Below are 23,149 nucleotides of genomic sequence, written 5' to 3'. Positions count from 1 at the left end.
TTCAAATTTGAACCAAGATCCAATGTTATTGCAAGACACGTTTCTACAGCCACATGGGATTTGAGAACATGCGATGTAACGAGCAAACGACCGCCTTTGCCAATTAACCAACCCTTAATTATTAAATAGAAGGGGTTAACGTAAGGCAGCAACAAGCCTTTAGCCCACTGCCCTCACCCATAAATCCCTGTTTTTAGGTACAAAAAAGAGAGATTTTTTTAAGTTTTCAATAATAGAGATAGTAGCAAAGAAGAAGAAAAATGTGGGAATCGATCTGTTTAACATTGGCCGCTACCGCTGGTAATAACATAGGCAAAGTTCTACAAAAGAAGGGCACCGGTATTCTCCCTCCTCTCTCCTTCAAGTTCAAGGTATCATTCACCCTTTTTCTGGGTATTTTTTTTTTGTATATTCTGCAATGATTCATACGACCATTAAACTTTTTTAAGCTACTGTAATATTGGGTTTGGTTTGAAACTTTTCAGTATGTGTGATTGTTGGGATATTGATCATAAAAGAAATTATCAATTTCAGCTTCAGATCAGGCCTTCGCTTGAAGTTTTGACTTGTTTGTACTTTCTTTTATGTAGGTGATAAGAGCATATGCTGTTAATAAATCATGGCTGGTTGGGTTTCTGATCGATATATCCGGTGCCTTGTTGATGCTGAGAGCTTTATCGTTGGCTCCGGTAAATTGATGCTAATGATATATAAGATTACTACTTTACTACTTAATGACCAATGCTTGGCTGCAGAGGGATTCAATTCTATATATGATGATTGATAGTGTTAAATGTTTGGTATATTCTTTTATCTTTGTGAATGACAAAAGTGTTGTTCAGGTATCTGTCATTCAACCAGTTTCTGGCTGTGGACTTGCCATTCTTTCAATCTTTTCACACTTCTATCTACAAGAAGTCATGAATGTTATTGACTGGTTGGGGATTACATTAGCTGGCATTGGCACCATAGGTAATCCCAGTTATCATATTCGATTACTCCCTATAGAATCAACCATGGGCATGATAGTTCTCAATAATGTATTTATAATCTTCCCCATTCATATCTCCATATTACATTTTGGGTTTGAACTCTGTTAAATGCACCTTCTCCTGATGATTATGCTTACAGTTTCTTCGATAACCAGAATCATCCAGTTTAGCCTTATGATAGCGCAGTAGAAAACTATTGACCTATACATAGTAAATAGTAATAATCTCTTTTTTTGTTCATTTAGGAGTTGGTGCTGGTGGAGAGGAGCAAGTGGCTTCTTCAGTATCTATTTTACAGTTACCATGGTTGGCATTCTTTGTCGTAATCTTGTTTGTAGGTACCTTTTTCCCGTACTCTTATCTAATAGTGTTGCTTTTATATTAATATCACATATATATTTTTAAATTTCTGAAATATGTTGTAGGATTCACTGATCTATTTCATGATTAAATTCTTTTCTTGCGAACTTGAAACTATTAAGAAATTCGCAAATTCGAAGAAATTCTAAAAGCTTTGATGCATCATACCAAAAATGTTATTCCTTTACAGGGAACTTTTAGAAGTTATCTGAAGGACAATTTCCACTCAATAATATCTACACCGTTGATCTAATAAAACAACGCAAGTACTAAATCTCAGTCTGTGTAGAACATAATTGGATCTTTAGTTTAATCATATTACACCAAGTGCTATTAACTTACTGCTGGTGCATCCCTCCTAGGTGCAAGATTTATTGAGTGGCATGATGATGGCTTTTATTGATGAATGAATTGTTTTGTAAATTTAGTATTGAAGCTGTTTTCTTGTGCTCCTTAAAATACTTGTAAATTATCAATTCCTGTTGGATTTTATATTTATTGAATATAAAATTTAGAAAATTTTGAGCTTCAGTCAAGCTGAATTATTTTAAAGAAACTAAAAGAACTGTTGTTGCTGTTTGTCATTGGAGTGCCCTACTCATGATATCTCCAATCATCCCTGTTTTCCTGTCTTTGTTCCTTTGATTATTTATTGTGGGCTAATCCATCCTGCATGCTTTCATGCTCTGTATATGGTTATACAGGTACTCCTGAATGGGTGGCTTCGCATCTGCAAGCGTCAGAGGAGAGAGCAAGAGCTGGTAAACGCTTATGCTATATTTCATTGTTCCTTTGATTATCCCCCCCCCCTCCCCTTTCTCGCTTTTGTGCACTTATTAACAATTGTTTTCATGTAGATGGAGTATGAGGTTGTTGAAGAGATCATATATGGCTTGGAATCAGGAATTTTGTTTGGGTAATCTTTTTTACCTTAACTACTTTTATTGGACATGTTATTGTTGCTCTTCATGGTTTATAATTGATCCCTGTAGCACTGGTATGTGCCTGCATGGCTGCATCAAGACTGATGGGGTTATTGTGGTTCTGGATGTTCATTTTAAATGTAGCTCCATTTTTCTTTTCAGAATGGCATCGGTGATATCAAAGATAGGATTTGTCTTCGTGCAGCAGGGCTTTTCCAAAATGTTGATTCTGTTGCGGAAGCGACGATAATATTAATAACAATATTATCAGAAATATTTAGATAATTATTATGCCAACAATTATACTAAGAAAATTCCCAGTTAAATTGGAGGGGTCACAATGGTCCCGCTTAAAACCCAACAACTAGACAGAACTCACTTAGATATTTATAGCAATAATAACTAAATAAATATAACCAACATAAAGCTATTAAATAAAAGCAAACAAATAAGAAATAAAATACCAGAGTTTTAACGAGGTTCGGCCAATTTAGCTTACGTCCTCGGACACTACCAAATTAATATTTCCTCTAGAAATATTACAAAGGAGAAGATTTTGGGCTAATACAACCAAAGGGGGAGGGGTTCTATATATAACAAACCAAACCCCCTCCCTTTCTATCTTTTCCTAATGTGGGATATTGCCAATATTCAACAAATCTCCACCTTGGCGATATTCCACATCTTCGAACATCTTCTCATAACACAAACTTCAATAGTGTCTTCAAATTTGCAACCAATCGCCTTCTTCCCTTTTGGTAGTTGTGCCAGCTTCCACGTCTTGTTTTTCTCTAGAGATTGCATTTCCTCTTCCATTGCACCTAACCATCTATTATTCTCTAAACTCTGAATGGCTTCGGTGTAAGTGGATGGAATATTATCAACAACTGGAAGTGCATAAGCTACCATGTCAGTGAAACGAGCAGGTTTCTGAATTTCTCGTCTCTGCCTTCTGACTGCAATTGGCTCTGATTGCTGTTGAGGTTCTTGGGTAGAAACCTCTTCCTCATCTGACTCTGCATCTGCCAATGAAGAATCACTAGTGGTACCTTTTGCTGGAATTACCACACTCTGCTCAAACTCCACCTGCTGCGGAGTACACTCCACCTGCTGTGAAGTACTACTCACTCCTTCTGGATTTACCTTATTCAACATGGCAGATTCATGAAAGGTAACATCCCTACTGATTATCGTCTTCTTTGCCTCTAGACACCACAAACGATATCCCTTAACACCAGCATTGAAGCCCATGAATAGAGCCTTCTTTGCTCTTGGATCTAACTTTGATTCTTTCACATGATAATATGCAATAGAACCAAAAATGCGCAAGGTGTCATAATCAGTAGCAGGTTTTCCATACCATTTCTCCAAAGGAGTCTTGCCATTTATAGCAGATGATGGCAAATGATTGATGAGATGTTGAGCGTACGTCACAGCCTCAGTCCAAAACTTTCTATCTAATCCAGCATTAGATAACATACATCGAACTTTCTCCACAAGCGTTCGATTCATACGCTCTGCCACCCCATTCTGTTGCGGTGTTCCACCTACGGTGAAGTGCCTTACTATGCCACAATCTTGGCATATCTTCAGGAAAGGATCGCTTTTATATTCTCCACCGTTGTCTGATCGGAGAACCTTAATCTTCCTTCCTGTCTGATTTTCAACTTTAGTTTTCCACTTAAGGAAAACTTCAAGCACCTCATCTTTGTTCTTCATAGGGAACACCCAAACTCGTCTGGAAAAATCATCAATAAAGGTGACAAAATAACGTCTTCCTCCAAGTGATGGAGTCTTGGACGGTCCCCATACATCAGAATGCACATAATCCAGAATACCTTTAGTATTGTGAATCCCAGTGCCAAATTTCACCCTTCGTTGTTTTCCCAGAACACAATGCTCGCAAAATTCAAGTTTGCAAGTCTTTGTACCTTTCAATAATCCTTGCTTGGCTAGAGTTTGCAAGGATTTTTCACCAGCATGGCCCAAACGCATATGCCACAGCTGTGTTGCCTCAGCGTCCTTCTTGGTACTCGTAATTGCTGCTGCTGTTGTCCCGACCACTGTACTACCTTGGTAGTAATACAGATTGTTCTTTCTTATGCCTTTCAACATCACCAATGCTCCTGAAGTTGCTTTAAGAACTCCATCTCGTATTGTCACAACTAGGCCTTTAGATTCTAACGACCCCAAAGAGATGAGATTCTTCTTCAACTTTGGGACATATCGTACATCCCGCAAAATTCTAGTAGATCCATCATGACTCTTCAGTTTAATTGAACCTATCCCGGCTATTTTACATGTGTTATCATTACCCATGTAAACAACCCCTTCATCTAGTTTTTGAAATTCAAAGAACCATTCCCGAATGGGACACATATGATAGGAACAACCAGAATCCATGATCCACTCATCTGCATATAATGTTGAAGATGTCATACTAAGAGAAAAGTCTGACTCTGCTTCACTATTGCATTCTGCAACATTTGCATCTTGCGGAGTCTTCCCTTTTTTCTTCAATTTTGGACAATCTTTCTTCCAATGTCCTTTTTCTTTGCAAAAAGAACATTCATCTTTGGCAACAGCTCGACCTTTGGACTTTCTTCTCTTCCCCTTAGACTGACTTTGCTGACGACCTCTTGTTACCAATGCTTCCACTGCTGCTTCACCTGAACCTTTCAACTTATCCTTTCGGCGTAGTTCATAGCTATACAATGCAGCAGTTACTTCATTGAAAGTTACTTCCGATTTTCCATGAAGTAGAGTAGTTTCAAGGTACTCAAACTCCTCAGGAAGCGATCCCAACAACATTAACGCCAAGTCTTCGTCTTCAAAAGTCACATCCAAATTCAACAAATCAGCCACCAGCTGATTAAAATTGGTAATGTGCTCGTTCATCGTGGTACCAGGAACATAACTGAAACGAAACAGTCTTTTCTTCATATGTAACTTATTTTGACTGTTCTTCTTCAGAAATTTCTCCTCCAATGCTTTCCACAATTTACTTGCAGAAGTCTCTTTACTGAATGTATACTTCTGCTCTCTGGAAAGACATGATCGAATTGTACCACATGCCAATCGGTTGATGGTCTTCCATTCTTTATCATCAACCCCTTCTGGTTTTTCTTCCTCAATGGCAATATCTAGACCCTGTTGAAAGAGGGCATCTAGAAGCTCACTTTGCCACATGCCGAAATGACCTGTTCCATCAAAAATTTCCACTACAAATCTCGTATTTGCAGTTCCAATCCTCGGCAAAATGTACGAAGTGGAAGTTGTTGATATGGATGGTTTTTCTTCTGTCATTTTTGCCATAGCTTCTACTTAATAGCCACCAAATGTAGAATACCCACAAGCTTTAGGAAATGTTTCTGATGTGTAAGATCAGACTAAGCTGCAAACACAGAGCATACTACAAAACCTTGGCTCGGATACCAATTGTTGCGGAAGCGACGATAATATTAATAACAATATTATCAGAAATATTTAGATAATTATTATGCCAACAATTATACTAAGAAAATTCCCAGTTAAATTGGAGGGGTCACAATGGTCCCGCTTAAAACCCAACAACTAGACAGAACTCACTTAGATATTTATAGCAATAATAACTAAATAAATATAACCAACATAAAGCTATTAAATAAAAGCAAACAAATAAGAAATAAAATACCAGAGTTTTAACGAGGTTCGGCCAATTTAGCTTACGTCCTCGGACACTACCAAATTAATATTTCCTCTAGAAATATTACAAAGGAGAAGATTTTGGGCTAATACAACCAAAGGGGGAGGGGTTCTATATATAACAAACCAAACCCCCTCCCTTTCTATCTTTTCCTAATGTGGGATATTGCCAATATTCAACAGATTCCTGTATGTGTCTCAATCAGTATATGTTGTAGTGGTACTGGATTTTACTACCAGGTATTTCCGCTACTCAAAGTGGTTCATCAAGTTATCCAAGCATGTTGACACCTTTACCTTCTATTTAGCTGTGTCCATGCGTGTGATTAAGAAAATTCATGTTTAACATGGTCCACTTATGTTTTGATTTAGCGGAAGAAAGGTTCATTATCAGGAATTTATGTTTAACAGGGTCCGCTAATGTGTTACTTTGCCAACTATTGTTATATACTTGAGCCTCTAGATATGTTACATGATCTTTTACACCTTGTGAGCAGACTCGCGGCTTGAAGCATGGTAGAGCAATTGTGATATCCACTTGTGCTGCTGTGGCATCAATTGTGACTGGTGTACTGGCTGGTATGCTCGCATTGGGTGAACGGTTACCTTCAGCACCAGTTGCTCGTCTTTCTCTTCTGCTTGGATGGTATTTAGTGCTATTCTATTCTTTACACAATTTCTGTGTCGAATGTTCTCTCGTGTGGCTTGCCACTTGTATCGCATTTTTCTTGTTTGAAATAAAAAGAAAAAAGAAGTTTGGATGAGACTGCTGAAACAGCAATTTACCTGAAAATTTTCTGATTGCAGGTTATTTATCATGATGGGTGTGATCTTGCTTGTGAGCTCGACGAGACTGATGCGGCACCTTCCATGGCCATTGCAGAACTTAATACCAAGTGGAGCAGACCGGAATTTCAGTCTAAGGAAAACAGGGTCTCATCGAGTCAAGGATCCTAGCCCCGCTGCTGTTATCCCAGCAGCAACATTGCACCATCTGATACCAACACCGGCTAAGGAGAAGGCATAAGCAAAGGATGCAAAAGATCACTGCATAACCAGACGAATATGACAATCTCCGATCAACTTTTGTGTCTTCAGTCTGGGTACCGTTTCCATTTCGGAGGGCATGAAATTTTTTAAGATCACTCTCCCACTTAACGTTTGAAAATTGTAAAATATAACCATTCTAAAATTACTATAATACAATATACTTAGTTTCTTGCAATTCTCATTTTTAAACTTTTAAGGATAAACTACACCAGTAATTTGGTTACTGAAGTTTTTGAAATTGTTTTTTTTTTACCCAATTTTTAAATTACATTTTTTTAGCTGGTATAATAATAATAATAATAATTTTTAATTTTTATATTCTGTTGTCAATTTGACCTTAATTATATAAAATGACAAAAATTAAAATTCTTTTTAAAGAATTAGAAAATTCTAAAAATAAAAATAAAAATAGATAAAGTGAAGGAAAATTTGTTTTTTAACACTCCAAAATTTTTCTCTTATTGGTCCTCTGTTTTTTACTCTTTTTTTTTTTTTGCTTTTTGATTTAGCTTTTTTGTTATAAGAAAAGAGAATCAAAATTTAATTTGTTTTTATAATTTGGGTTTTGAAAAAAAAATTTAAATGAATTAAAAATCTGAATTGAGTCAAAAAGGAAAAAGTTGTGGTATATTTTGTACTTTTTTGCTAAAAAAATGGCATCAGAGTCGATTTTAGAAGTCTTTGTAAAATGAATTTTGGATGTTCTTCAAGGGCATGAAATTTGCCTAGAAGATATTACTAATTTAATTTCAGGAAATATTAAGGAAATATGTAATGATTTAACATTTTTGGTTTTGTTCTGTTTTTAATTTATTATAGGATTCTAGTGAATGATGATTTTTTTTAATTTCTATACATATTAGTCCTTCAACAACAACATTTTATTTTTAAAAAATAATTTTTTTAATAATTTTATATAGAATTAGGGTCAAATTGACAGAAAGTATAAAAGTAAAATACTAAAATTGTTATTATACCAACTAAAAAGTGCCACTTAACAATTGGGTGACTTAAAAAACAATTTTAAAACTTTTAGTAACCAAATTATAAACTTTTTTTCGTTAAATGGTCAAAAAGAAAACTTCGCATAATTTAATGACTAATAATATAGTTTACCTTAAACTTAAATTACTAGTGACAAAAATAAGTTTCACAGGTGTGTTCATGGCTGGACCTAAATATGATATTAACACATTTCATGTTTGTCCAAAACATGAGCCCTAAAATTTTGCCCAATCTCCCTTCATATTTGTAAATAGTTAACTCAATCTCATTTTAAGACTGCTCATATTATTATTTAAAAATATATTTATATTATTTTTAATTTAATGTTAATGATTTTATATATTTTTTACTTAATAAAATTTTATATATGATTATCTTAACATTTTTTTAATGCTTACATTATACTATCATATACTATTATAGAGTTAATTTTCATGTTATAAACTACATAAAATATAAAATATTATAAACTAAAAAAAGATTCGATTCGAAATTTAAATATTTAAAATCGATCTATTTTTTAAACTTTATTTTTATCCAAACGTTTCTAAATTTCGAACCCAACTTCAAGCTCATTCAACCAAAGATATTTTATAAAATGGGTGCTCAGGTAGCCTTTAACACCTTTGACTTGACACTAGATTTCAATAAGTCAAAATAGACTATCAAAAGGAACGCGGTGGAAGACTTTCCCTAATTTTTTATTGCGGATAAAAATGTTTTTTTAAATTTAGTTTAAAATTAAATATTTAATATTATTATAAAAACAATTTTGAATAATAAAATATATATATATGTTAAATAGGATATTATGAACAAATGATGTTTAAATTTGTTAATGTTAAAGATACTTTAGTAGAAATATAAAAAATAATTTATTATAACTTATTATTAATATTTTAATATATGAAATATAAATTTTAAATATTCATAAGTAATTAATATTAATTATTTGTAAAATTGAAATTGAATTTATAATCTATATTTTAATTATTATTAAAATATATTAATTATTAAATTAAATATATATAAATTTAAAAATTGAATAGAAAAATAATTATATAAATAAGGGATAAAAGATGTTATTTTGAAAAACAAAAATTGCTTTTGCTTTTTCACTTCTGAAAAATCAATAACATACAAACAACTCCACCTTTATTACAATCACAGGGACCCCCTTGTGTAATTTTACCATTATTATCTGCTTCCTGTATGTGTTGTTGTTTCTTCCTTCCTTTTAAAACATGTGTTGTTCCTCTTAACTGATGTTTCTTCATTCTTTCTAATCAACTTCTTTGAAGGTCACCTTAAACCTCACTTCCACTCGTTCAGTGGAAATCAGGTAAGGGTTAACTATCTTTATGCATGACTCGCCAACTTTGAATTGTTTTTAACATGGTGTCCTTTTCATAGTGTATTAAATTTTCCACGCTATAGCTTGAATTGTTCAACCTGCCACCCAATTGCCTATATATTAAGCTGTCTGTCTTCACCTACTTCAACAAGTTGAATTTACTTTGCAGTTGAGCTCAATAAGTCAGAAGAAAAAAAAGCTTTCTTTTTGGTTTTTGGACTGCTTTCTTTGTTGTAGGTGAGGTTCTTGATTTTTTTTCCTCTTTGAAATCAATGGGTATTTCCCTTTCTTTGCTTTTATCAACACGGGAGGAAATCCTTGAACACAAGGTTTTTGGTAGTTTTGATAATGGTGGTGATTCCCATGAAACAAAGCTTCAACAATCTATTAAACCAAATAGAATAGTTATACCAAAAAAACCCACCATAAAGCTCCCTGAACCAGTTGTATTTTCTTCTCCAAGGCCTGTAACTGAGCTTGATTCTGCTGCAACTAAGCTTCAAAAAGTCTACAAAGGGTATAGGACAAGAAGGAACCTTGCAGATTGTGCAGTTGTTGTTGAAGAGCTCTGGTTTGTCTCCATATAATCTCAATTTTGCTGTTCCTTTTTTCAGTGTTTTCGATTTCGAGTTATTTGTTTTGGTTCTTACATTCACTTAACATTTGCAGGTGGAAGACCTTAGATTCTGCAGCACTCAGAAGGTGTTCTATTTCGTTCTATGAGATTGAGAAACAAGAAACTGTGATATCAAAGTGGTCAAGGGCTAAAACAAGGGCTGCCAAGGTACTTTTCTAAGCTGTTTCCAGTCCTTAAAATACATTACTTAGCACTTTTTTCCCCCAATGGTTCTTAACATTTTGCTTGAAGGCTGACAAGAACATCCTTTTTTGAATTTGTAGTTAGGAAAGGGTTTGTCTAAGGATGAAAAAGCTCAAAAACTAGCACTTCAACATTGGCTTGAAGCTGTAAGTCCATACCATCCTTCTTGATTACTCCAAAATTGGCTTTTCCATTGAGTCCCCTTTTTTGTGTTTATAGCAAACTCTGCTAAGATATGGTATCATTAGAACTCACATGGACCAGATCTGGATGTTATGTTATTTTCTTAGATTTATGAGTAACTGTTTTTTTTCTTTTATCTTGCTGCAGATTGATCCGCGCCATCGTTATGGACACAATTTACACTTCTACTATGATGTCTGGTCTGCAAGCAAGAGCTCACAACCTTTCTTCTACTGGTAATGTACTTTCGTAAAACTAAACTCCGAAGTTACATAAGTGAAGGCTACTCTTTTTCACCCTTATGTTCTGATATTTGAAATTCATTTTCTATCATGGAACTGAAGGTTGGATATCGGTGATGGCAAAGAACTAAGCCTTAAGAAGTGTCAAAGAACTAGTCTACAACAGCAATGCATTAATTATCTTGGACCAGTGAGTCTTATTTAGTTCTATCCCATTTGAAATGCTCCAATTCTGTTTAAAGTTGTTTTTTGTGTATGTTTTTAATCATATCTGTTTTTTCTTGCTTGCAGAAAGAGAGGGAAGCATTCGAAGTGATTGTAGATAGTGGAAAGCTTGTTTACAAGCAATCCGGATTACTTGTTAACACCATTGATGATTCCAAGTGGATTTTTGTACTTAGCACATCAAAATCCTTGTATGTTGGGCAGAAGAAAAAAGGTGTTTTTCAGCACTCAAGTTTCCTTTCCGGTGGGGCTACGACAGCAGCCGGAAGATTGGTGGTTTCTCAAGGAGTTCTTGAGGTAAATATTGTGCACACTGCAATTCCAAATACCTTGCACCAGATTTTTTTCCCTTGAGACTTTGTTTCCTTAGAAATTTATACGAGGAAAAGTAATCAACATGAGATCAACTCATATGCACAAGAGACACTATTTTAATGAAGTTTGGGCCTGGTTGCTTACATCCATGAATGAGAGATGAAAATCCACTATAAACGTAGAGATTATAAAGATCTCCAAAAACTTTATAAACAAATATTAAACCTGAGCCTCGAAACAAAACCAATTTTTATGCTCTCTAGTGTTCAAACACATGGAATACACCAGGTGTTCTGCGGAACTTTTTCTCGTATCCCTACAAAGCCTATTACTTGGTCTCCAAGAAACTTATTCTTCAGATATTATCTAATACAATATTTGGATCAATATCTAATGTATGATGCTAAATGCTTATCTTCCTTTCCAGGCTATTTGGCCTTACAGTGGTCATTACCTCCCAACTGAAGATAATTTCAAGGAATTCATTATTTTCCTTGAGGAACAGAATGTAGATTTGACCAATGTAAAGGTAATAATCTAACATTATTTTCTCCAAGTTTGCATGTGTTTAGCTTAAATAGTCATTTAGGCTTATTGGTTCCTCATTTCTTATGCAGAGATGTGCAGTAGATGATGACTACACCGCATGCAAAGTTGCTGTTGATGAATCCAAGCATGGGGAGATCAAAGATCCAACGGCAACAGTGAGTCTACAAAGTAGCATAGGCAACAGTGCTGCCAAGGTGGAAGAACCAGCATTCAATATGGCGAACCGTTTGTCTTGCAAGTGGTCAAGTGGTGTTGGCCCTCGAATTGGTTGTGTTAAAGACTACCCCAAAGAGCTGCAATCTCAGGCATTGGAACAAGTCAACCTATCTCCAAGGATTGAACATGGTCGCTTCGGAAACTGTGGTCCGATACCTTCACCAAGACCGAGCCCCAAAATCCGTGTCTCACCAAGGCTTGCATACATGGGACTCCCTAGCCCAAGGGTGTCTGTTATGGCTGCCAATTGAAAACTTACTGAGCATTCACCAAATGGTAGGAGGGACAAAAGTTGAGTTGAGCACTTCTTATGCTCACAATTTTGGAATAAAAGTGTATATAACAGATAGTAAAAAAATGTAAAATAGGTGGAAGGGAAGGGATCTAACCGAACATTCTTTGTTCTTTGATTTGTTTTATGCATTTAGGCGCAGTAACCCCATTTGTCCTGGGACGTTCCATTTGTTGGCTTATTATTTTTAGGCCAAAGGTGTCTAAAGCTCTAAAAAAATCCATTCTAAATTGAATTCTTGAAGGTCAAAATTTTAATAAATTAAGTCATTTAATCCTTAAAGTTAAAAGGTTAACTATTAAAGAGTAACATAGCTATTTTGAGGTTGTTTTAGTAATGTAACATGTTAAAATTGTGTAATGTGTCGAAATATGATATTTTTTATTTAAAATTATTAAAGATCATAAAAATACAAAAATTAAAATATATTTATTAAAATATATAAAAGTACAAAAAAAATTATACACAATTATTATAGATGACAAAAAGTTATATAAATTATTAAAAATTCAAAAAGCATTTAAAAATTATTAAAAGAACAAAATATAAAAATTATGAAAAATATTATAAAAATATCGAAAAGTTTAAATTTTATAAAAATTAAAAATATATAAATTACAAAAAATAAAAATTGTAAAAATTATAAAATAAAATAAAATTTGCAAAATGTTAAAATAGGGTTCAACATACACTATTAGACTAAGACTTAGACCAACAAATGGTACGCCACCCTGGCGGATTCTATTCTTCCTGTTTTCGAAGTATCAACAAATGGGCACAGTCCAATGGCGGACACCATCCGATATTAGAGACTCGCATATGACGGGCACGAGGCACAACTACTCTGCATGTACGCCACCTTTGCAGATTACCCCTTTATGACTATTTATCATACTATTTACACTTCATACAACGTTCACATTTTGTTTAACACAATATACACTCTTTTATCTGTATACTTCCTTCCTTATGCTAGCTTTTGATCCTAGTTCTGAAGATCCATTATTCTTGTATCTTTATACCTCTCATTAGAGCCATTAAACCAATCATAACCTCCATATATCCATCATTCCTCATTGTATTTCGAACAAATGAGTGTTTCCCCATAGTCGGGTATTCACCAATCACGGTTTGCACTAGAGTGTCATATCGTAGGCAAAACATAATATCTTGTATCTTCTTTTCATTATCATACGTAACAACCTTCCAATGCTTCCTTACACCATTTTGGATACGGAGCTTGTGCACCAAGGAAGGAGTATTTATACCCATTCACATGCATGACTTATGTTTCTGATTTACTGACTATAATCATACATGCATTGACTCCTTAAACGCATCCCATTTGATGCAAGTATCAGAACCAAAGGTTAAAGTCACTTCTCTGGATATATAGTAGGTAGGTTTAAATGAAATAATGCAGATAACAGACTCAAGGTACAAATGAACTCACTATAAATCTTCACTCAGAGCTTTCCTACTCAACGAGTTCTTTCCTTTTAACACTAGGACCTTCTCTCGTATCTTTGGCTAAAACAATCAAATGACTTCTTTAAATATAAAAATAACCAAAACTTATGAAATAATATAAATCGATAAACATGCAAACAGTTTCCAGATAGAAGTTTACTTCCTATCTAATATTCAAATGAAAGCCCTATTGAATAGCTCTTATAATAACTCATTTCTATCTAGTAAACTTAAAGAATGATTGAAGAATTTTACCAACAAACAACTTAAGGAAAAGAAGCTTTTATAAGCTTGACAAACAACTCTTTCGTTAACGATGAAGAACACCTTTAGTTTTTCTTCGATGATAACGAAGGCTAGTGGAGAAGATGAAATAGAAATCTTCTCTTCACTACCAGGTTATCCTATTTAAGCTATCTCCAACCTAAATCTCACTCAATGTTAAACTCTAATCAGTAATTATGCTCACACGCTTCCACTAATTAATCACATCCTATGAGGCTCCCCAAGTGTTCAGGTTATTGACACGTTACCTCCACTAGGATGCTAGATGACTTAAACATGACTCACTAACGACTACAATTTCATCTGCGGCAACACAAAAACACGGGCGACAAACTTATTAGTGGGAGAGTCCGCCAAATAAAGGATCTCGCTGCAAGAAGGAACTCGCTAACCGCAAAGTAAGATTCTGCAAACTCGGTGAAGTTCAGCGAAATACTTTTCTAGGAAGCTTACCAACGCTAACCTGTCTAAGTCGCTCACCAGCACAATCTCCAAAACAGTACTAGCTTGCCAAATGAGGGTGTAACACAACAGGTGGCAAGTAAATTTCAATGAAGAAGATGAAAGTGTAGTTCTTAATAAAAGAACGACCTTATGGTCGTCACAATTGCTATTGTTGGGTTTGAAGTAAAAAGGATATTGATTGGCAGTGGTAATGCGGTAAAAGTCTTACTCTGTGAGTGTTCAACCTCAAGTCAATCTCCACAAGGATTACTGCCTTAAAGCCAAACATGAGGTTGAATGGTGTTCCGCGCGTGCCTGTATGTGATATTGTTTGCAGGGCCTAAAGGATTCTTGGTAGCTCTTCCAACCATGATCCCTTTTCCTCGTCAACTTTCTTTTTTAAAGCTTATAGGATTTTCTTGTTAACGGTCTATATGTCTGCTCATTTGTTTATGGAGTTTTAACCGAGTTATGGACTAAAAATATATATAAAGGCTTTTACAAAATCCACAAATTTTCCTTGTAAATAGGTGGCATTATCTGTGGGAGGTCATACCTACATATTATTGTCTTTTAAACAACTGCCTTCATTTGCTTTTCCGTGATTGTAGATAAAGCCTTCGCTTTCATCCATTTTGTGAAAAACTCAATGACCATCACTATATGCTTAGATGACACTTACATGACATGAACTCAAATATTATCGTTCACCTCTTTTTTTATTATTGTAATGATAAATATATATATATTATAATTATTAATGTATAAAATTTTGTTTAAATTCAAAAAATAATACAAATATGAACAGGGGTGAAGGGCACGTGAGAGGGAGGGGACAGACAGACAAGGTGTTCATTCCTGGAACCCTGAGCTTTGACTTTTGACTATTGACTATCGCCCTTTGTCTATAAACATTAATGAAGCTCGTACATAAATTCACCAAAACATTAGTTTATTTATAAATTCTATTTATAACAAATTTGTGTAATTCAATTATTCTGTTTCTGGAGTTTTAATTTTAATAAGTTTGAAGGAAAATTTTATTTGATGGAAATGTCATTTTAAAATTTATAAAATTATTTAAGTATAATTATTTTTTTAGTCTTCCAATTTTATAAAAAAAAGTTATTTTTGTCCTTTATTTATTTTTTTCACTCTTTTTTTAACTCTTCATTTTGTGTTTTTTTGTTAAATCACCCTAAAATAGATGGAAAAGTTAACCTATTTTAATTTTGCTAATGTGGCACACACCCACGTGGATGACACGTTATCATTTAATTAAATTTTAAAAAAATTTTAAAATGTATTTTTAAAATTTAAAAATCATTAAAATTATTAAAAAACATAAAAATTATTTAAAAAATCATTTATTTTTCTAAATTTTTTATCTCTTAAACTTGTGTTTTTTGTTAAATTGCCTTAAAATGGATGGAAAATTTAATATTTTTTAACTTTGTTGATGTGACATACACCCGCTTGGATGGCATGTTAGCATTTACTTAATTTTTTAAAAGAAATTTAGAAAAAAAATATAAAAATTGTTTTTAAAAATTTAAAAATATTAAAACTATTAAAAAGTGTAAAATTATAAAAAATATTTTTAATTTTATAAAATTAATTAAATATTGACATGTTATCCACATGGCAATTCATGTGTATACTATAGTCAACAAATATTAACTTTTTCATCTACTTTGGGCTAAAAAAGGTCAAAAAAAATAAATAGAGGGCTAAAAATAATTTTTTTTTTGTAAAGTTGGAAGGCCAAAAAAGTTATTATGTCAATTATTTAAAGATTTAAGTACTTTTATAATAGTTTTTTATTGTTTTTATGTCCTTTTAATTCTTTATTAATTGAGTTAATGTTCAATTAACTCATGACACCATATCACTTAGGGATTTTATAAGTAATATAGATAATTAAATCATCATTGTGTTCAATTGAATGCGTTTAATTTTGTGAAATAGATTGAGGCTCGACAAACTTTGACATCTTATATTTAAGTCCCAATGTGGATAAATATCATATGTAAGTTTTAGTCTAGATTTAATTGTGGCTTACGTTCCACAATGTGTGAGCCTTATTCAAATCTAGATGTGTATTATAATAAATTATTTTAGTCATACTTATACGAATATATTAATTGTAATTACTATCGAAATTGTAACTTAAAAAAATGCAAAATAGAGTAGATGTGTAAAAAGAAATTGTAATTGTAACTTAAAAAATTTAAAACAACATGGAATAAAAAATAAAAATGTGTACAAAAGAGGAATCGAACTTGAGACTTAAAAATAATATTACAAACATTTAACCATCTAACAAAAAAGGCTAATATATTAGAAAATTTGCGGTTTTTAGAAAATATTTTCAGAAAGTGTGTCTTATAAGGTGCGCTTTGAACTAAAAATATTTTTTTGTAAAATGTATCTTTTATTTCACTCTCTAAAATCAAAATATTTCCCTAAATATCGAAAAAAAAACCCCTAAAATCCTAAATAACTTTTAAAACCAACGTATACTTCAAATTTACCAAAGCAATAACCTCTCTTAAAAAAATTATGTAACCTCTTTAGTGTCTTAAACCCTAGTTGTCATACATGCAGTCGGCCACTTGGTTGACCGCCATTTTACCCTTCTAAAACCAATCCCTCGTGTTCTCTAGTTTCCAACAAAGCATCCGGCACAGGCAAAGGCAGGTCGCAGGACACTCTTAAAATGGGAAAAAATTGCTTTAGACCCCACAAAATCTATAAAGTTTTAAACTAATACATATAACATTATAATTTAGTCCCCAAAATGATAAGCTTTTAATTTAATTATTCTAAAATCTATAAATATATATATGTCAATTCTATAGTGAAATTATATAAAAAATTATAATTTAATCTCACGCTCCCTATAAAAAATTTATCGTTTCACCTTTGACTTCATGTGAGTTGTTTTCTCCGGGTACCATTAGCCACTCCTTAAGCCTCGCAGATGAGATGTGGTGGAGCTATGATACCAACACACGAAATTAAAAGGTTTGATGGTTGAAGCACCCCATCCTTTTAGGGTGTGCTTGGTTGGCCGAAAAAGTGAATGAATGGATGGATGGAAAGAAAATAAACTTTGATTGCGTTTGGTAAGAAAAAAAGAAGTGTGAGAGGAAATAAAATAGGATGGTGACCATTTTCCATCTTAATACATAAAACCCAATCGTTCCAAATTGAAATGATGAAAGGAGAGAAAATATAAAGTAATAGTGGTCGACAATGGCTCTAATCGGAACATTTGTTGATTTGGATATTCTCTCCCCTTTGGGAGTTTAGGGTTGTTTAAGAACTAGGCTTGAGTTATAATTAATTATATTAATTTTTATTGTTAATATTAGATCTTTATGGTATTCATCTTTCGATTAAATATTAGTTCGATTGATATAAGTATTGTTATTAATGTAAGATAATGTGAATTTAAATGCATTGAAATGTAATATCTTTTGAGTACGGGTTATAAGTAAAAAAAACACATGCAGTCAAAGGCTGGACAAATTAAGGAGCACACCAACCTAAGTAAAAACATTGAAAGTAATTAATTAACCCAAAGAAACTCCCAATCCCCAATTTGCATGTTTTTATTTATTTATTTTTATTACTTCAATGTGGCTGTCTCTGTCTTCTTCACATTTCAATTAGGATTTAAATTGGAGCCCAAACTTGACTTTCTTTTTACTCCAATTACAGTATTACACTGTACTTCTAAGATTGACAGAGAATCCTAAGCTAAAAATATTAATTCACTATCAATAGATCTATGAACACATTTGAATCAAACCCTTCATTGCCAACGAATTTCAAAATTAAGAAAAAAGATTTGTCCTTTTTACACTGTAAAGTTCAAATGATATTTGTAGTTTTATGAAATACTTGCAGGCATCAAATCACCAACCAATCAACTTCTCACCTTTTTTTCTCCTTTGTTTTCTTATGCTTAACCTTATATAGAAAAATAATTAATTATGATTTTAGTCCTTCTGTATTAAACTGTATACTTGTTGTTTGAATTAAGGGTGGAGTGGAAAAAATGTTTTCTTCACCAAAAAGAATAATGTTTCTAAAAGAGATTATAAAAATATAGAAAAATAAAGAGATTAAAGTTTTAGTGGTGTCGTAGTACCAACTTTTCTAAAAGAAACGAAAAAGGAGTTTTTTGAAGTTGAACAGCGATTTAACACTGTCCATACAAGTGTGCGTAAAGCCAGCTTAACCACTCTTCTTCTTTTTCAGTCTTATTTGGAGAAATGAGATACGATACCAGGAAAGTTTTCAAATATTTATAAAATTAAAACAAAATTAATTGGTTTTGAATGATTCATAACTAAGATTTGTTTATGGATGTTGACAAAGTTTTAGACCCATTTGATAGGTTCGGGTTTACTTTAATACCTGAATTTCAGTACGGATAAAAATGTTAAAATTGGGGTCCGGCTCACCCATATTATATTTTTATATAATTTTAATATATATATAATACATCACAAATATTAAAATAAATATTTCTCGACAAATTAAAAATAAATTAAAAAAATATTTATACTTAAATAGGTGCAACATAACAAGCAAATGTTTCTAAAATAGTAGCAAAATTAACAATAAAATAAGAATTATACAATATCCAAACAATAACAATAAAATAATGAGAAAATAACAGGAAAATAATAGAAAAATTCGAGCTAAAAGAATCTTACCCAAGACCTGAACTGTTTTCAAAATGGACATTTTTTTTACTCAAATCCTCTAATCAGACTAAATAATCATACCCATGAATAGGTTTATTCATAAGTGTACTGTTGTAATTTCTATTTTAGTTAGATATGAAGAGTGCAACATAAACATAGTTAGGGGGTTGGGTATAACAGAAGAAACCAAACAAAAATGTTGAAAGGAGAGATTAGAGAGATCCTTTGTCGGGTAATTTGTTGTCTTATTTTATTTTTTTCCAACTTTTGATATTTGTATAAAACAAAGGCCACGTACCTTTTCATACGACAGTGGGACCAAACAATCTCGAATGCCATAACACAAATTTCCAAATTAAATTGTCAGAGACTCAAAAAGTGAAGGAATTCCATTGAGCGGGATCCTTTCTCCCCTGCTTTTGAATTTCAAATTATATCCCAACTCCCTTATTGCCTCCTTTTATTTTTGCTTCATTTCTACTTTTACACTTCATTTTACTTAACACTATGATTTAGTCCTTATAGTTTTATTTAACATAGGTTAACATATACCTTAGATCCCTATACTCTTCATAAGTTTAAAATTTAATCCTTCTACTTCTATGATTTCAAAACTCTAATCCGATGTTAACAAGAAATAAAAGTACAAGAACCTATGGAATATTTTAACCTTTAATTTAATTTGAAATAAGGAAATTTCGGAAGGGAGATCCAGAAAATGAGCATAGTAAAATTTGACCTACTTGTATAAACTAATGATATTATAAAACTAGGGTTAGATTTCAAATTGAGCATAGTAGAAGGATAAAAACTAGAATTTGACCTTTATTTTCAGTTTTCTACTCACCATTTTGGGTTCTTAGTGGTTTTCAAAATTTTAACTCGAATATGTTTCCTTTTTCTTAAAAGAAAGGGATTTTTTTTCTCTTTGAGTCTAGTTGAAGACTTGAGGATCCCCCCCCCTTTTTTGTGCAAAAAGATTTCCTTTTTGTCACTCAAACTCTGTTATCAATTGTTTCCATCGTTCCCCATTTCCATTTTCTTTTCTTAAATAACAGTTGTTTGTATCTCTGGGAAAAATATATACTTTGAAACTACCATGGGTGCTTCAGCGAAATGGGTGAAATCTCTTATTGGTCTCAAGAAAACTGTAAAAGATGACAAAGTAAGCTCTACTCTTTTTTGTGGTTCATCTCAAAGTTACCTTACTGTTATATAGAATTAATCACCAAAGTGTTTTTTTTTTGTAGGAAAAGATGAGTGGCAAGAGCAAGAAATGGAAGCTATGGAGGAGTTCTTCAGGGGATGGAATAGGTTCCTCATGGAAGGGTTTTAAAGGAAAGTTTAAAGCAGATTACGAAGGATCTGATTCTTCACCAAGGTCTGAAGCTTTCTCTGCTGCCATGGCTGCTGTGGTTCGAGCTCCTCCTAAAGATTTCAGGGTTGTAAGGCAAGAATGGGCTGCTATCCGCATTCAAACTGCTTTCCGAGGCTTCTTGGTACTTTTTGCTGCCCTTTGTTTCCTTGTTTGGTGTCTGAGAAAGCGAAGGAAAGTTTCTGTAGTGTAGGTTCTTTACTGTTTGAATTTATCGGTGTTAAACACATACTCTTATTTAACGTTCACACTCGAGTTCGAGTAATATAGATGGAAGGGACTAAGCTAGACTTGCTGAGACACTACCCCAAGTAAACCAATGCTTTCAATGAGGGGCTTTATCATGATTTGATCCCAGATTTAGAGGAAAAAATGTGTTTGAACATGTATCAAATTGTGTCTGTTTTCTGTTTTTATCATTTTGCCATAACCACGCCTATTTTGCCATGTCGGATACATGTCTGCCGCTGGTATGTACCCTGGTGTGTCTGTGCTCACCGTGCTTGTTTCAGATACATTTGGTGATGTTGTTCAGCTATTTACCAGCAATACTTTTGCAGGCAAGAAGGGCTTTAAGGGCTTTAAAGGGAATCGTGAGGATCCAAGCCTTTGTTCGCGGTCGACAGGTGAGGAAACAGGCTGCTGTGACACTCCGGTGCATGCAAGCTCTCGTTCGTGTCCAAGCTCGTGTTAGAGCTCGTCGTGTCCGAATGTCCATCGAGGGCCAGGCAGTTCAAAAGATACTCGATGAACACCGCAGCAAGGCCGAACTCTTGAAACAAGCCGAGGTACCACTAACTGAAAACTTTAGTTCCTACATCAATGTCGTTATAAGCTGTTCGGATAATTCTATGTCGAAATGTTTTTCAGGAGGGCTGGTGTGATAGTAAAGGAACATTGGATGATGTTAAAATAAAGCTACAACTGAGACAAGAAGGTGCTTTCAAGAGAGAACGAGCACTTGCTTATTCTCTTGCACAAAAGGTAAGGGAATTCCCTAAACTTTGCACCATTGTTTATATCGAAAGATGATCGAAGCTTATTTGGTTTTGCAGCAATGGAGATTGAACATGGATTCAAATACTCGAACAAATAGTTCGGTTTCTGTTCCATATCTCAAAAACCAAGTGTTTGATAAGAATAGTTGGGGATGGAGTTGGCTTGAACGTTGGATGGCAGCCCGACCGTGGGAAACTCGATTGATGGAGCAATCACAGGCAGACCCTTCCGAACCAACTCCACCATCAAAAACTTGTTCAGAGTCTAGAAAAACTACTAGACCGACCGAACCATGTTCAGTGAAGGTACGAAAGAACAATGTCACAACTAGGATTTCAGCAAAGCCTCCCCATATTGGTCAAGGTACTAGATCATCATCGAGTCCAAGTTCCGAATTCCGGTTCGAAGAGAGCTCCGCATCATCATCGATATGCACATCTACAACACCGGTCTCGTGGAATACAATTCCGACTTCAGAGAGAATGGAGAAGACGGGGAATAGTAGGCCAAACTATATGAACTTGACAGAGTCTACCAAGGCAAAACAAAGAGCTGCAAATCATGCCTTACGAAGAATCCAAATGCAGTCCATGGATGAGTTCCAGTTAAAGAAAACAGCTGGTTTGTATGATGGGGATTCAAAGAGTAGTGTGGGGTCGGATCCTACGGTCCATATGTCTCGGCCACTGTATACACCTACGAGATTAGGTTAAAAGTGGTTGTCTGTGATTAAGTAGATCGTCAGTTTTATTATGTTTTCCAACGTCTTGTTGTTTAGTTTTAGCGTGATGTAGCAAACAACTTATTGAGTGTTTTTGTATCTAATTCGACGGCAATTCATTCTGCATTGGTAGTGTACATTAATTTTGTCTTAAAAATTATTTTGATCAACCGATAGATATGTTCATGATATGAACTGGGATTGGAGCTTGTTGGTCATATTTTTATCCAACATATGGGAATACATATTTTACCACCATTAATGTACTATTGAGGGGAGGTGGGACTCTCTCTTGAGAGTTGTTCAAGGGGTATGTAAATGTGGTTTAGCAGGATAAGTGATTCGGGATGAGAATGGACATTGGATCGTTGGGTTCTTGCGCAAGATGGAGATCAGTTTGCAAGTTGAACTGTAGGGTGAGAAAGATGCCCAACAACAGAAGTCTTGAAAAGGTTATATTGGAGCTAGATTTGACAGTAAATTCGCATTTCTTAAATTACGGTGTCGATGGAGATCATTCTCTGAGGGTCTGTTTGATTGTAAGAAAAATTCGATTAGGGTTTTAAAAAGGAAAGTCTTAGGTTTTTATGTAAAGGAAAAATTTGGATTTCATTTCTGTAGTTGAATAACTAAATTTTCTGTAAAAAATATTCAAATTTATTTTTGCAAAAAAAAATTTGAAAAGTAAATTAATGATCAAAATGAAAACTTACTAAAGTCATTGTACTCTTTATAAATTTATAATTTTGTCATTAACCTTCGACTTTTTAGATTTCAAAATTTAAATCCAATTGTTAACATTGAAATTTAGGGTTCATTATAATGTTATTTTTTAGTTACATGGTTACTAAGATTTTTTTTTATTTTAAAATGTCACGTCAATAGATTTAACAAAAAAATAATGTTAAAAATTGGATCTAAAAT

At 33.6% G+C, this 23,149-nt stretch overlaps 3 protein-coding genes across 3 annotated transcripts; all 3 read left to right on the top strand.

Moving 5' to 3' along the window:
* The first annotated feature begins 131 nt into the window (after positions 1-131).
* Positions 132-7,184, top strand: LOC107955983 (probable magnesium transporter NIPA9). Its single transcript, XM_041097035.1, has 10 exons — positions 132-371; positions 591-689; positions 843-972; positions 1,238-1,326; positions 2,057-2,113; positions 2,210-2,268; positions 2,438-2,501; positions 6,143-6,199; positions 6,457-6,605; positions 6,767-7,184. The coding sequence occupies exons 1-10, from the start codon at positions 261-263 to the stop codon at positions 6,984-6,986; spliced, it is 1,035 nt and encodes a 344-aa protein (XP_040952969.1). The 5' UTR covers positions 132-260; the 3' UTR covers positions 6,987-7,184.
* Positions 7,185-9,286: 2,102 nt separating this feature from the next.
* On the top strand, positions 9,287-12,445 carry LOC107953889 (IQ domain-containing protein IQM1). The gene is made up of 8 exons (XM_016889330.2): positions 9,287-9,939; positions 10,038-10,152; positions 10,269-10,334; positions 10,519-10,607; positions 10,716-10,803; positions 10,905-11,135; positions 11,581-11,682; positions 11,771-12,445. Exons 1-8 carry the CDS (start codon positions 9,641-9,643, stop codon positions 12,167-12,169), a joined length of 1,389 nt encoding a protein of 462 aa, XP_016744819.1. The 5' UTR covers positions 9,287-9,640; the 3' UTR covers positions 12,170-12,445.
* Positions 12,446-19,621: 7,176 nt separating this feature from the next.
* On the top strand, positions 19,622-22,351 carry LOC107953890 (protein IQ-DOMAIN 1). Its single transcript, XM_016889331.2, has 5 exons — positions 19,622-20,295; positions 20,381-20,629; positions 21,066-21,293; positions 21,376-21,489; positions 21,561-22,351. Exons 1-5 carry the CDS (start codon positions 20,230-20,232, stop codon positions 22,215-22,217), a joined length of 1,314 nt encoding a protein of 437 aa, XP_016744820.2. The 5' UTR covers positions 19,622-20,229; the 3' UTR covers positions 22,218-22,351.
* The last annotated feature ends 798 nt before the right edge of the window (positions 22,352-23,149 follow it).

The sequence above is a fragment of the Gossypium hirsutum genome, chromosome D07 (genome assembly GCF_007990345.1).
Source record: "Gossypium hirsutum isolate 1008001.06 chromosome D07, Gossypium_hirsutum_v2.1, whole genome shotgun sequence".
In the NCBI taxonomy this organism is placed as follows: Eukaryota; Viridiplantae; Streptophyta; class Magnoliopsida; order Malvales; family Malvaceae; genus Gossypium; species Gossypium hirsutum.
This window is presented reverse-complemented; position numbering and strand designations above follow the sequence as displayed.

Excerpts from the sequence above, each read along its gene's own strand:
- LOC107955983 (XM_041097035.1), top strand. The coding sequence starts at position 261 with ATGTGGGAATCGATCTGTTTAACATTGGCCGCTACCGCTGGTAATAAC. Across the intron at positions 690-842 it reads GAGCTTTATCGTTGGCTCCG|GTATCTGTCATTCAACCAGT; the intron begins GTAAATTGATGC and ends AGTGTTGTTCAG. Across the intron at positions 6,606-6,766 it reads CTTTCTCTTCTGCTTGGATG|GTTATTTATCATGATGGGTG; the intron begins GTATTTAGTGCT and ends TTCTGATTGCAG.
- LOC107953889 (XM_016889330.2), top strand. The coding sequence starts at position 9,641 with ATGGGTATTTCCCTTTCTTTGCTTTTATCAACACGGGAGGAAATCCTT. Across the intron at positions 10,335-10,518 it reads TTCAACATTGGCTTGAAGCT|ATTGATCCGCGCCATCGTTA; the intron begins GTAAGTCCATAC and ends ATCTTGCTGCAG. Across the intron at positions 11,136-11,580 it reads TTTCTCAAGGAGTTCTTGAG|GCTATTTGGCCTTACAGTGG; the intron begins GTAAATATTGTG and ends CTTCCTTTCCAG.
- LOC107953890 (XM_016889331.2), top strand. The coding sequence starts at position 20,230 with ATGGGTGCTTCAGCGAAATGGGTGAAATCTCTTATTGGTCTCAAGAAA. Across the intron at positions 20,296-20,380 it reads AAACTGTAAAAGATGACAAA|GAAAAGATGAGTGGCAAGAG; the intron begins GTAAGCTCTACT and ends TTTTTTTTGTAG. Across the intron at positions 21,294-21,375 it reads AACTCTTGAAACAAGCCGAG|GAGGGCTGGTGTGATAGTAA; the intron begins GTACCACTAACT and ends AATGTTTTTCAG.